Raw genomic sequence first — 15,455 nt, 5'->3', positions numbered from 1 at the left:
ACCACTTTTGGCTGTCAAGTTTCCAAACCCAGGTTTGTTGGTGTTGTCAGCAACATTTTCTACTGCACAAGAGAAACTGTCTGTATCAACACACATTTCTGGACAACAAAGTAAGTCTCCTTACCTTACAATAGCCAAGAATTTTCAGATGGAAGTGCAGTCACAATGAAATATCCAGTTTTTTTTAAAGTAGACAGCAGCAACAAAAAAATCAAGAAGAAACATGAAAAGGCATTCAATTACTAAGTGTTATCCAAAGATATGCAATATTCTACAATTAAATTACGGGTATCTGCTGAAATACCTAAGGAACTTTAAGAATCAGCAAAGAACGCCAGTAAAGATTATGAAAATTTAAGCATAAATCAAAATAAGAAAGTTACACTACCAAACAAAGGGAGGTATTGGGGATGGGAGATGTCAGTTCACTAAACAAATAATGGAAGTGCATAAAACCTAAAGATGTTGACCAACTTTTAGGACATGTATTCATTTAGTTAAGTCATATATTAGAAATCAGAAATTTACTGTGAACTGCAGATGGTTGCAGTTTGAATTTAAGCTGACACTAAGGTTTTATTTTGACTTCTAGCTCAAGAAAAGCTACTGTTTCCTTTAAATGTTTTTAGAACACAGAAATAGAAGAGTAAGTTGGTCTTTTTTAATTTTCTAATAAATGACTAATGCAATAACAAGCATCTTCACAGCTTGTAAAGCCAAAATTAAACTGTGCATAGAAATGAATCATCTTGAATGTAAACAATTAAATAGAAGTATACCTTTTGTCGTCTTTCCTACAATCACAGTGTCCTCATTCTTGGTCTTCACATTTTGCTTACTGCCTTGTGAAAGCACAAGATCCAAAGCCTTCTGTACATCAAATTTACTATCCAGTACTGCTTGCACCATTGTTTGCTCTGGTACAGACTCTGCCAAAACTTCTCTCATTTGATCAAGGCATGAATTAAGACGGGCTAAAAGAGACATATTACTGTTATAAGCTGTACAAAAAAATGTCTTAAGCGGCCTAACCACTAGCACCACACAGCTGATTAACAAAAACAGGAGAAAATTATCACAGTAGGAGATAAAACCTTTAGAAATTAATTTCAATCTCACTTATTACCATGATAAACTTTGCTCCCAAACCCTGCAGAATATTTGACTAATTTCAGATATTGCTATAAGGAACATATCACTGACTACTATTTATTAGTCTATAAAGCCTCAATATTGAAATACTTTGATGTTGTAAAATTAACTATCTTCACTGCAGAGAAGAAATACAAATAATCACCCTAAAATTATCCAAAGTAATTTAGTAAATCAATGTGGAATCCCACTGAACAGCACATTTTAAGTGTTTACAGATGCTATAATTAACACCCAAAGTCAAACAGCATTTTGGGGGGCCTCAGGCCTTAACAACTGAAAACTCTGGATCAACACGCCAGGTTTGAAACTACCTGCAATCTTTACCTTTCCTAAAACTGTAATACATTTTTTGGCTGATAAAATCAATTTTCTTTGGAGCATATTTCTGCAACTAGTATAAGCCTTGACTAAGATAAGTTTCTTAAGTCTTGACTTGCCACACAACAAGAGACTGAAAATTCACCAGGCTGCCACTTACCGGAAGTAGCGTGCTGATCAGACATACAAACACAAGAGAACAGAAGAAAATCTTCCTGAATATCACAGTTTCTGTCAGTTCAGATTTTAGAAAACAGGAACTGAACAACAGGAAGACAACTACAGATTCTTTATTTGAACACCTCCTCAAAGACGGTGATGTTTAAAGAACTTTGCTAAGGGAATTCAACACCACAGAATTCCAACTTCCTCAAGGTTACTTAAATGAGCACCCTCGACCCATAATCCAAATAGCAAATCAATGTTCCCCAGACATTTGCTCTGCAAAACAAGTACTGGCAGAGCCCTACACAATGTGCTGGTTGGCCATTTTATTATCCAACACTCAACAGGGACAATCTTGCCAAACTCTTTGCAGCCAGATTGACTGCAATCAGTAATTTTGTACTAATGGCCAACACTGCACACTATACCAAACATAACAGGTCTTGTAGGACCACTGCTGTTTTCACAGTAGAAATGGTTATTTCTAGGTTTCTTTTCCATCTTTTTTCAGTCCAGAATATTACTTTCCTTCTTGTTCCAATATCAATTTTTAACTGATTGAGTCTGTCAAAAGCATTCTGAAAAGCCAGGGTACTGTATTGTCTAGACCACCTGTATCCACATACTGGCTGATTCTTTCAAATTGCCCTCTAGAGCATTATTTCCTGCTGTAAAAACATGTATATTACACCCCAATTTATCATATTTACCTATATGTCTATGCATTAGCATAGCTTCTACCAATTTACTTGACATGGAATCTAGATTGTTTCTATTCTATCTATTGCGTCTGAATTTTCTGCAACTTGTTTTAAATACCAAATTTCATTCATGCATTTTATTGTCTATTCATTCACCAACACACTTTACTCTGAGCTTATCAATATTTTAAAAATAACCCTGATTACGTCCAAAACATTAAAAACTACGTTAACTATTAATACTTAGGAAAGAGACTTGTGAATCTTTTTCACAAAGCATGTAATTAAGCTATCAGACAGCAAGTTTAAAAAACAAAAGCAAGTATTTTTTCCCCAACCACTCAGCTCGGAACTCTGCTTGTAACGTGGAATTCACGGCTGCAGGACTGAATGGAAACCAAAGTCTAATTAACTCAAAACAGGGTAAGAAAACATTGTAGAGGATACAGGTATCTAAAGATATTGGCTACTGTTTCAAGGAAATGCATGACTTTGAAAACCTCTCAAATACTGCTAATTGCCATAATCTGGAATGCAATACAAGCAAAAGATCATTCTACAAGTACTTTGTTTCTAATACTCTTCCCTAAGCATCCATTTGTGGAGTCAAGACCTTGAGCTACATGGATGCTTGGCCTGAGCCAGTACACCTGTTCTTATGTCTGAATTTCATATCAAATCTCATTATTTCTAATGAGAAACTAAGAACATATTTCAACATACGCAACCAAGTTACAAGTAGTATACAAAAGGTAGTTACAAACTTGAAGAACCACCACTGAAGCTATGCTCATGAAGGGTGTTGTTCTACAACATTACGAAATTGCGAGCAGTGTCAGTCAAGTAACAAATGTTAATTTAAGACTATTTTAGTAAGTCCTTAATTCATAAAAGAGATTGCTCTGAGAGTTATTTATTTTCTATAATTACCTCTATCAACTTCAGTCAACTGATGATTGGATGTACAATAATCAGCCGTATCATCTGTACCTTCATAGCTATATTCTTCTTCTAACGGCTCAGCAAATGTTGCTGGTTTGTCTCGTCTGGAGTAGATAAACTGAGCTGCTGCATTAGGTAAAAAACAAAGTATTAAAAAAAAAAGTCAAATCTTTTTTCCTCCTTTAAAGACAAAACATATCTAAAGGGAAAAAAAAGTTAGGACACTGACCTGTTGCAGTGATTTTGGGGGCAGGGGGGAGTGGGATGGGACACTACTGTATGACTACTACCTGAAGACTGTACGGAGCATACAGCAGCTCATGCTAGAATATAAATAAGTGATCATCACAGTGAAACCACAGGCTGGGCAATATCCTCGTATCCGTGTAATGCAATAATTCTGCAAAGTTCAGTATTCAAACAAAAGAATATACTGCAGGTTTGAAAAATAGTATTTTCTATACCGAATTACCATCTATGGCTTAATGTCTTCAGAACCTTACTCCACAATTTTTTTTTTTTACCTCAGTTACAAGTAAAAAAAAAATTAGTATGAAAATAACGTTCCTTTTACAGTATGGCACTGTCAAACTACTGATAACAACTTAATGGAGTTGAACACATTCTTCTCTTCTTGGAATTTCATTAAAAATACAGCCCATGAGTTAAAATGTATATTCACACAAAACTTCAAACAAGTGCATAATTCCACTCTGATTTAGCAACACATTAAGGCATATATAGATAAAACTTCTTGCTGAACATGAGCCCCAGTCATTAGATACTCTCAGAAATGTACAAAGTATAATGTAAACAAATTTCCTTATGTTATGTAATATTCTTCCCAGCTCTGAAATACATACTGAAAGCATATGTATATCCAGAAGTTAAGTAGTATAGCCTTAGCAACCGTCTCCCAAATGCATACCATTTCATATTCAATCACCATAACTGAAGCAATTATTAAAAGATTGCTATACAATCTATATCAGATTATTTTATAAATGAAGCTTATGTAAAAAGAATTCTTAAGAAAATTACTGTGCACAAACAAGAATTAGTTTTGCAATTTAGCAGTTTATACTTGATTAAAAAGTAAACACATTGCACACTTACATCACAAAATACAAGGCTACCTTAACTCTTAGAAAAGGTCTGAAAAATTCTAGCAATTAAACTTAGAAATTGAATGCAAGACAATCTGAATTTAAATCAGGGAATGTGACTACGAATAATAAAAATACACACCTAGATTCGCTTATCTAAAATCAACAAGATGACAGAGGAACAGAATTTTAAAGACCTAATTAACTCAAGTACCTGTGGCCAGAGGTCACAGACTACATGACAGTCACAGTGAATTTAGATCCAGCCTAGTTACCTGCAGTAGCACAGCTTCACATCAACATCAGCCATACTATTTTCAGGGCCTACTCAGCTCTAAAAACACTGCCACCAAATCTGGGGAAACCCTGAACTGATAACCTTGCCAGGGATTTGACTGGATAACACAAACTAATGGTTCTACAGTTGGGTTGAATTCAGCTGGGCTGAGCCGCTGCAATTACGTCTTACCTGAGCACACAGCATCGCTATTTTTATACCTACTTTGCAACATGACAAATGCCGGAAGGCTTATTAGCTCCACATGATCTTGCATGAGAATAGAAGCCAGTGAGGACCAGTGCTGCATCCCACAATAAGACTCCCTGCCCCACATTTACTCAAAGTTGTGTAAAAGACATCAACTACCAAGTGCATAATCATAACTGTTAAGCCCAGCTAGATCCTACTAACAATTCTGAAAGATACCAAATGTTTCAAGACTATGAACATATTCCCATAAACCAGATTTTTACATTATCAAGTACATTCTGACCACCCAAGATAATATACTTGTATGACTGAAGAAGTGCCCAGTTGTCTAATGACTTCCAAAAGTACAATGCCTAACACTACCTAGCTGACTTTAACAGGATTATGGCCGCTAGGCACTTTTCCAAAGTTTCACTAGCTTTTAAATATTGTTTTATTATAGAAATAAATATCAGAGCAGGAATCAATGGACAATGCTTGTATGTAATCATTTGAACTAACCTGTTGAAGGAGAAATGCAATAATCATCTTCTACTGATTGGCCATATACATCATCATCTTCAAAATCTATGAAGCAGAAACAGTAAGATTAGTGTGCACAATTTCTAAATACTTAATATTATAACTCAAAGGGTAGTTTTTACACAAGGTTTTAAGAAATTATACATCTCTAGCATTCCAGAAGTGCAGTTAAGTACTCTTTATTTACCTAGGTAAGAAATTCTAAGTTACAATAATAGAATTTTAACATTTAATACTCTATTCATTAGGAAAGCTGAAAATTTTCAACAGCTGCCATGCTTCACACCTCCTCCTTCAGAATCTCCTTTGGAAGGCTGCCCTCACAGTCTCTTCGTATTTCTTCTTGACCTCTCAATAGTCTTAACCACAGACAGTTCAATTACAATCTCTACTCCAACAACTCAGGATCAGCACTTCTACTCCACACTTATCTACTCAGCTTTCTTCTCTGGTCTATCCTCACAGCCACCTACCTTTCAACTCAAGTTCAGCAAGGCAAAAACACAATTCACAATTCCCTTTGAATACGCAGAATTGTTTCAGCCAAAAAGCAAGAATCTTATATACTTACTTAAACATAGCCATATACTGTCCCCAGTTATCAGAAAACACAAAGAGAAAGTAAATTACCCCCCCCAAATATCCTAGTATTATGTAAATCTTGAAAATAAATTTGTAATTTTCACTAAGTAATAATGAAATACATGAAAAAAGTAATGAAATATTTTTAAAGATGTTATTGCATACACTTGGCAGTTTCACAAATAATATGTATTGTTTGTTGTTTTAAAAGAGTGAGAGAAAAAAGTAGCTAACAGCTAAAAAAAATCTGCACTCTGATATCAACTTACAGACCACAGAACTGGGACACTACAAACACTGTATCCATCTATAAAAGGCTCAGAATTTGGGGCATGAAAGGTTCATTTATCTCTCAACATGGAACATGAAAATCAAAGTAAACTTAACTCTATAATCCACTGTAATTTTCTAAAAAAATGCCAACCAAAAGCAGTAGCTAAAAGGGCTGGCACAAGTGTATGTAAAGTTTAGTGAAAGACCCAGGAAGTTACTTTGGAAATTAAGTATCACAGGATAAAAAAAAACATATTACAGGCTTGTTTTGATTGATTGTCTTTAAAAAAAGAACACATTGTTATCTACTTTTTAACCATGTTGAAAAGAACACACAATCCCCTGGTTCCATGCTAGGACCAATTAATCTAAGTCTAGAGAAGAGGTATACAATTTTTTCAAGGTAAGAACACTTTTTGTAGTTTGGCCAATACTTGGAGAGTGTCAAGGAGAATTCCAAGATAACTTCTGCAAATGGTTAACATTCACACTTAGTAGTAAGTGAAATCAAGGTAAGTCTTGTCAGTGTGCATTACTTTAATCACTTGTATATCCCATACTGGTTTAATTTCCAGACTAAGAAAAAGACACCTCTGAAAACGGTTCAGCTTGCATTGACCATAAAAATAATTTAAAAAATGACAGAAATTACAGAGAACGGAGCAGAAGCCACAGAAGCATTCCACAGTATCAACAGCTGTATCACCAATATACTCTCAGCTGGAATATCACATTCAGTTCTGATCACAATACCTCAAAAAGGAGAGAGCAGAAATAGAATATGGTCAAAGGCAGGCCACAAGATCTAAGGCCTCAGAAGCCTTCCTAGGAAAGGAGACCAAAAAATATTGCAAATATTTACTTCAGAAAGGAGACAAATAATTGTGCCAGACAAAGCATTACAGAATCCTAAGTGGCATAAAAAGAACATATAGCATTATATTAAATAAAAAAGACACAAAAGTGTACTTCATTTGGGACAGAAATGATTGTATGTGACTACAGAAGTAGCATACAGTGTAAGTATAAAGACCACACATATACACACTTCTAACTAAACCTGATGTGTAATGCAACAGTAAAGTTTCAAATAGCGATAGCAACTTAAGCCTCATATGGCTTAAGTAATGGCAAATTACTATGTATCTCAGCAACCTCATTAAAAGAGATTGTAATGAGTGTACAAACACTGAAATGAATTCTACAGATTGGGCACTCAACTTCACAGATGACAGAGATTCAGCTGAAATCAACATTTCAACCAATCTGTGATGAAGGAAATCTCTAGAGGATGAAAGAAGCAAGCAGTAAAATCCCCAATCCAGTCTAAGATTTTGCCTATATTAGGTACATTTGCACTCGTAAAACCTGCAAGGTAGGCCACACAGATGTCATGGCTCACATGGATTTACATGACTTCCCCAAAAATTCCAAGATCACAGTGCAAAACCCAATTTGTGCTACTGTAATACATATACACATTACATCTGTCCACTCTACAGCAAAAGACCAGAGGCAGGCAGAAGTATTTCTTGCAATTTTTGTATATAATCTGACAAAGTGAGGCAACAAAAATAGCTGCTCCCATACCAAAGAGTTCTTTAAAATACCAGTACCAACTGGAAGCGTGTCCATTTTTCCACAGCCCAAGCCAACACAAACAAAACCATTGAGAAAAAAGGGTGCAATTTACAGTTTGCCTAAGTTAATGGGACAGGGCACAAAGAAAGCTGCAGCACTGCAGGTACCAGCCAAGTTCTTACACAAGAGCTCGTTCATTCCATGCAAGCTTAAGTAAAACATGAAAAAAGGTGTCTGAAAAACAGGTTCTTCCTTAGATGCTCAAGTCCGTCTTTAAGAACTACATTTCTTCTGCAAGGAACAGCTGTTGCCTCTTATCTATTATCATGGCCGAACATCAGCAACAATTTGCTAGAGTTAAGACTGGGAACACAACCTTTTAAGTTTTACAAGACGAAAGAAGGGCGGGTTCAACTGTATTGAGGCTGGTTTTCAAGTCACTCCCACCCGCCTGAAAAGCGGCCAACTTCGGCAGCTTAAGGCAACGGAGGTAAACCCCGCCACGGCTTGGCCTGCGCGACAGGGCCGCGCTTTCCACGTGTGGAAGCTCCCGGGAGACACCGGCAGCAGGAGACGGCCCTGAAGGGCAGCGGCGGCGCAGCCACGTGGGCCCGACCCGCCACTCGCGCGGGAAACGGGCGGGGGGGGAGGGGCGGGGCGAGGCCTCGCACGGAGCCTCGTCCAACCCCCGCGGAGGGGAGGGGGCTGCTTCTCCCCTCCCACCGCCCTTGACAGCCCCCCGCGCCCTCCCCTCCACCCGTACGGGCCCGGGCACACCCTCCCGCCCGCGGACACCGCCGCGCACCCCCGCCGGGCGGAAGGGGCCGCCGGGGGAAGGGGCGCGGGCCGGAGAAGGGGGGGAAAGGAGGCGCGAAGGGACCGGCGGCTGGGGCGGCGTCCGGGGCGGCCTCTGCAGCTCTGCCGCTCTGCCGCCGGCTTCTGCTCGCCACTACCTTCGTCGTAGTTATAGCCTCGGACGTTCCTGTGCCGGGACATGATGATGGCGGCGGCAGCCGCCTCGCTCGCCCGCAGTGGCGCTGGCGCGGCGGACTTAGGGCGCCATGTTGGTGTCCGGCGGGCCTGGCGGGATCCCCCTGCGCATGCGCCGTGGGGACCCTTCCGCTCTCTGCGCGCTGTTGCGCATGCGCGGCGTCTCCCGCCTCGCCCGGCCGCTTCCTGGTCGGCCGCTGGCGCGGGGCGAGGGGGGGCGGCTCCCTAAGCCGCTCGCGCTCCGCCTCTGCGCCGGGCCGTTGTCCACGTCAGCGGCGGGCGCTGGCCTCGTGCCGGTCGGCGCGGCTGAGGGGTTTGGGGAGGCCGCTCGGCGCAGGCCCTGCGCCCCTCACCTCGCATTGTGCCCTCAGCCTCCCTCGGCTTCCTCAGAGGCTGTGAGGGAACAGCCACTGCGACACCGGGCTCTGGGAGGTCTCTGCCGTCGAGCCTCCGGTAGCGTTGTGCTCAGCCCCGCGCAGCGCAGGCCTGGCCCGGCCCGGCCCGGCCCGGGGTAACGCCTGTACACCTCACCTGTCTCCCGACAGGGAAACATCTCTGTCTTCACAGTGCTGCAGCCGACACTGAGAGTGCAGGCATCCAACCACCCTGCTACTGATGCTGCCATGAGTCTGATCCTACAGTCAGGTGCCGTCTTGGCATTTGAGTGTAACCCTCATCGCTACATCCGTATTCACACCTCAAAATGTGATCAACTGCTGCAACCATACATGCACATATGTAAGCAAGTGTATTTAAAATGATTCAAAACAGTTACATCATTGATGATAGCATAGCATTCTGGGTTGGCCTAACTTCACTGAAGGGTATGCTCATTTAAACACGCTCTCAAAATACTCTTTCCATATTTGTGTACCACCAAAGGAGCAGAGTTTGAAAGGCTTTGAAATTAACTAGAAGTTTTTTTCAATTCTGGATCTGAAACAGCTCAAACTGACCTGGCTTGTTGGTGACCAGTAGCCATTACAATTCAGTGACTGACTAGTGGCCAGGATTAAATGAGCTGGCTGTAGGTAAAGGCAAACTGTATTAACTAGCATTGCTATTGGCAGTGTCAAGCAGCAAAACGTCAAAGCATTAGACTCCATGCAGGTCTTAATTTGACTTCATTGGAACATCACTGTGGGCACCATCTAAAACCGAGTTTCAGCCTGCAAGTGCTGTTGCAGTGCCAAGGGATCAGGGAATCAAGGAACATCCGTACAGCTACTCGTCTTGCTGGGTCAGAGAGAGAAGGGCAAGCAGAGAAGACTGTAAGCTTCGGTGGCAGAGGGAGATGGGAGAGAGATCCCAGTTCACAGGCCCTACCAGTGCTCCCTGCTGAGCTCCAGCTCTGACAGACTCAGCTGCTTCTATGTCCTCCAGGCCAGTTGCTCTCCAGATAACCTGCATTCATCTACATGCTCAGGAGCTGCTAGGCAGACGATCCCATTAATATTTCTCAAGTCAGATGTCTCCTTCTTCAAGACCTTGAATACTTTATTAACCATCTTTTTATCTGGTCTTGACAACACCAGAAATCAAGCCTCCTCCAGCCACCTGCATGCCCCAGGTGTCCTCTGATATCCCACCATGTAGCCACACATCCCTACAAACACATATACCCTGGTTTTGTAACTGCCCCCTAACTATTGTCTCATCCTAGCCCACATGCCAAAACTGTCACTATCTGCAACTCCACATCCTTCCTGGTCACCGCCAGAGGCAGGGTGTGTTAAACATAAGCCAAAGTTTGTGTTCCTATACAAATTGTATGCAAATGTGCAGATTGTTTCCTTATGTTATTTGCATATTTCTAACTAATTTGTAAGGAACAGCACGTGCAGCTGCACAAACTTAGGATCTATATAGTATCTTTCATATGGTGCTAAGATTAAAATAGAATTGGAAACAAAGATTTTTAATTAATGCTGGTGTCCTGTTGACCTTTAGTGACCCAAATGTTCTCTACAGCAGAGGTTTGACAAAAGTTGTGTTGATCCTTATCTGTCCCAATCTCTTGGTATGGGTCAAAGATACAGAAATGAAGAATTGCTATCATAAATTATGATTTAATATTACATGGCCAAGGTGACACATTTCTAAATTCAAAACCTGATTCCAGCGTGTGCTATCTGAGCCTTTAGTGAAGTAATTTAAGACACTGTAGCACTACAACCCTCACAGTGTCCTGCCAGTCTGCTTCCAACAGCTTTACTTTGGAAATGGCACTTTTTCCAGCCCCCAAAATTACTTAGATCCTATTTTTCAAATGTTAAAAACTACAGTAAATCTTTATCATGTAAATTTAGCATTTGTTTTCTTTCAAGTAGTGTCATTTCTCATTTCACACCTGACCATCCTATTGCAAAGATGTTTCTTTTATCCTTCCTATTCATGCTTTTTACACAAATCACCAGCTGCTTATCAAATAATAATTTTTTTTCATGTTTGAATTTTATGTTCACATTTATTGTGTTATCGCTCTTGATTTTCAGTGACTGTGGCCTCCACAGATATGACCCACATTTCATTTGCTTGATAGTAAAATGTAACATTGTTTTCAAGATCTCAAAATCAGTATTTAAAAGCAGAAAATAAGTAATAGTTGTAAAAATATAATGATGATCTAAGCCCAGTGTAAGAGATGATACACTATGTAGTCTTTCCATGGCATTAACAGTGAACTTGGAAGGCTGCTATTTTTCTTCATTTAAACTGTAGTAGGTTATATCATATGAAGACCTGAGGAAAAATACCCAAGAACAACAATTTCGTACAGAAGCACAATTATATCATATTGCAGCAGTATCTTCAAAGAGTCATAAATACACTGTGATCATTCCTTGCCTTTCCTTAACTCTGAGACCTATGTAAATGTTTTAGGGAAAGGTGTTCAAGGAATAATAAGCTTTAGTCCTCAAGCCCTAGCTATACCTCAGTTAGCACTATTTGTAAGTGAATGCAAGGGTCATAAAAGGTATTCATCTGATAGCAAAGCAGTCTATAACTAAACTTTATTCCTTCAGCAGCAATTAAAGCACCACCCGAGAACCTCGTCAGTCTGGCTCCTGCAACTCTGACTGAGGAATGACTAACCAGGTCACTTCTGGTAAACACTATGAGCGTTCATTTCCTTCCTGCCTACTGAGATTATATATTACTTCAAGGCATGTGCATTAAGAAGTGAACTAAGACCATGAGTCCCCATCCAGGTGGCAGCATTACTGGTAATCCTGGTTTTTTCAGCAGTCTCCTGGGCCCTCCCAGCCCCAGCACTACTAATTTTTTTTTTTTTTGTAACAGTAAGAATCAATTAATAAAATATTTAATAATTTCTTTTAGCTAAGCAGAAAGTCTTTCGAATGATGTTATTCCTTCTTAAAGTGAAGTTACCCAGCTTTTTAGTAGTTTTAAAGTTCTTAGTTAAAAAACATTCAGTCTATTTCAATATTGTTTCCTTTTAAACCAAAAAGTTAAGCAAGACCTGGTCTGGGAAAAAAACAGCATAATTCCAGATGTTATACCACACTACGCGGTGTGCGTGTTAAGTTTTAAAATACAGATATTATCAATGTCACTAAGCACTTTTCCAGCTGATAAATGATCTGACTAGACCAAAAGAACTGCAGCCAATAAATACATGTCTGGTTTTGTTTAAAATGACACCATCTAGATCAGAAGCTGATTTAGGAGTCAGAAAGCAAAGAGTATTAATAAATGATCATTTTGTACATATGGTAAATAGCAAGTGTCTCCAATTTTCCACAGTGTGAATGAGCTTGTTAAATGTATTTATTATTTCTTTGAGAATGGATCAGTTTGCAGAACAACAAGTTTTGCGTGTGAGTTAGTGATTTATGTTAGTCAAGACCTTACACAGTTTCAACAGGATCTAGCTAAGTTAGATGGCAACTGATGGCAAATGGTAATGTAATGGCAATTTGATCTGAAAAAGTTGCCCATTTGGATGGTTTAACATAGAATCATAGAATCCTTTAGGTTGGAAAAGACCTTTAAGATTATTGAGTCCAACCGTAAACCTAACACTGCCAATTCCACCACGTTTGTGTTCTTCACAAGTATGTAAACTTAGTGTTACAATAAGGAATAAAATATTTCAGTGACTTTAGCTATGTCTATACTTCCCAAAACACTTTGGGCTCAATCCCAAATCCCCCTGTCATCCTGCTGCCTCCCTGCTGGCTCTCAGACTGCTCCTCAGCTGCAGTGACCCAAACGTCGGCCCAGAAAGGGAAGTTCAGTCTTTGCAAGGAGGGTAACCGCCTTGAACCACACGGCTTGCGAGAGCAGGAGTTCAAATTCAAGCACGGTTGCCAAGAGTATGGTAGCTATAGCCACTGTGAAGCACTCACTGAAAATCCCTGATCAATTGTTTTTACCACTGAATGCAAATAAAAAAATAAGATACAGTTACAACAGAGAGTGGCATTCACTTCTAGTTGGTCTATGAAGTATATTGTTGATACAGAGTGAGATAGGTGATGAGAATCATCAGGGGCATGGGAAATCTCTTACACGAAGAAAGATTAAAAGGATTAAGAATTTTTCTTACAGAGGAGATGTATAAAATGGGACATGACCAGAGTATGTACTAGGGAATGGCTCAGGGTTGTGGTTTAACCCCAGCTGGCAACTAAGCCCCACACAGCCACTCACTCACTCCGCCCTGGTGAGATGGGGGAGAGAATTGGGAGAGTAGAAGTGAGAAAACTCGTGGGATGAGATAAAGACAGTTTAATAGGTAATGCAAAAGCCGTGCGCACAAGCAAAGCAAAACAAGGAATTCATTCGCTGCTTCCCATCGGCAGGCAGGTGTTCAGCCATCTCCAGGAAAGCAGGGCTCCATCATGCATAACAGTTCCTTGGGAAGACAAACGCCATCACTCCCAATGTCCCCCCCTTCTTTCTTCTTCCCCCAGCTTTATGTGCTGAGCATGACGTCATGCGGTATGGAATATCCCTTTGGTCAGCTGGGGCCAGCTGTCCCAGCTGTGTCCCCTCCCGACTTCTTGTGCACCCCCAGCCTCCTTGCTGGTGGGGTGGTGTGAGAAGCAGAGAAGGCCTTGACTCTGTGTAAGCACTGCTCAGCAGTAACTGAAACGTCTCTGTATTATCAACACTGTTTTCAGCACAAATCCAAAATGTAGCCCCATACTAGCTACTCTGAAGAAAATTAACTCTATCCCAGCCAAAACCAGCACACTCAGAAATAGCCATTGTTTTTTTCCCTCATAGTAAAAGAGGAAATTCCTTGAGATTGAAAGAAGGCAAATTTTAAACTGATAAAAGTAAACAATTTTCATTCAGCACAGAATTAGACTGTAAAATTCACTGCCGGAAGAAATGATCACAGCCAAAAACTTTGCAGGATTCAAACAATTTAGATACTTGTGTAGATGACAAGAATACTTGAACGTGATCACAGTAAATATTTAAAATCTAGATAAAAGTTCTGCAAGGTATGGTAATCTTCATATTAGTGATTCAGTCTACTTTTAATTGTTACAGGTGACTGACAGGATAAATTAATGGGAGCTGCAGATGTAAGGAAGAAACAAAACAGAAGGCTGTCATTATGACTCGGTTGAATATGATGCACGTGTCTGCACTAAAGCATATTATAATGACTCACATATATATGTAGTGGCAGCATTCTGTTGTATGTGTTTGTACACATCAATTTAGCAAGCACTTAAAAAAGTTTGTCATGGATCCTGGCTACTACCATAAACTGTGTCTTCACCAATAAGTCTGTGGTGAGGTATATTTATAGAACATAGGGATGCAGTCAAGCTTCCAGTAGCACCAGTGGGATCTTTTTCTATTGCCTCAGTAGAAAAAAAGAACTTAGATTCTGGGAAATATCTTTTAAGAAACATTACACAACCGTCCACAGCTGCAAATCAAAGCAGGGCGAATACAGTTTGAAAAGTCCCTCACTTTTCTACGTAAAGTAATGTGTGATACAAATCTGACCGGGACATTCCATTACTGATTTCTTCATATAGACCTTAAATTAAAAACAAATGCTGACACATTTATGCTTGTGGGAGGCATAATATAGTTGGTTTGTTGGGAAGGCAGCTTGTTAAACTCTAAGCATTATCTTAGAATTACTCTGATTTTGTTTTCTGTGTTCTGCACTTTTAAATTTTTGGGACCTGCCTTTGGCAAACCCAACTGTATATGCTGGGCAGAACAGACTGAATATGTTGTCAAGAAAACTCCATATGCTAGTCTCAGAGACTTTTTTTTTGCCCTTTCTGGTTACTGACCTAAAAAAAAAAGCTGTCCTAGAGGGGGGCGGGGGGAATTGCCTAACACATGGAAAACACAACAAAGACTTCCAGCAGAAGAATAAATTCAGACTTCCAGAAGACATCCAGGAGAATTACCGTTTGATAGTCATATATTAATTGAGGCTGTGGCAAACTCAGTGAGTATGTATCCATTTTATTTGAAGTGCAGACTCACACATGGGGTCTGGGCAAGTCGTGGGGTATCCTGAAAGAGAAATCTCAGCTACGCGGTGTTCATTAAGCTCATTTTGAGTACAGCCTTACTGGTGGTGTGCACAGTCTGCTGCCTTCTGTACTATGGAGCGTGGAG

General features: G+C 40.1%; 1 protein-coding gene across 1 annotated transcript in view; it reads right to left on the bottom strand.

The window, feature by feature from the left end:
- Positions 1–8,864, bottom strand: part of HBS1L (HBS1 like translational GTPase) — a 65,004-nt gene extending 56,140 nt beyond the window's left edge. The window contains exons 1-4 of the mRNA XM_050894630.1: positions 8,789–8,864; positions 5,379–5,444; positions 3,270–3,407; positions 780–974 (exon numbers count right to left, since the gene is read on the bottom strand). Coding sequence (XP_050750587.1) covers positions 780–974; positions 3,270–3,407; positions 5,379–5,444; positions 8,789–8,831 — 442 coding nt within the window. The 5' untranslated portion in view covers positions 8,832–8,864. The remainder of the gene's footprint in view (positions 1–779; positions 975–3,269; positions 3,408–5,378; positions 5,445–8,788) is intronic.
- Positions 8,865–15,455: the final 6,591 nt, after the last annotated feature.

This window comes from Gymnogyps californianus, chromosome 3 (genome assembly GCF_018139145.2).
Source record: "Gymnogyps californianus isolate 813 chromosome 3, ASM1813914v2, whole genome shotgun sequence".
In the NCBI taxonomy this organism is placed as follows: Eukaryota; Metazoa; Chordata; class Aves; order Accipitriformes; family Cathartidae; genus Gymnogyps; species Gymnogyps californianus.
The sequence above is the reverse complement of the archived record's forward strand: the minus strand, read 5'-3'. Positions and strand labels throughout refer to the sequence as shown.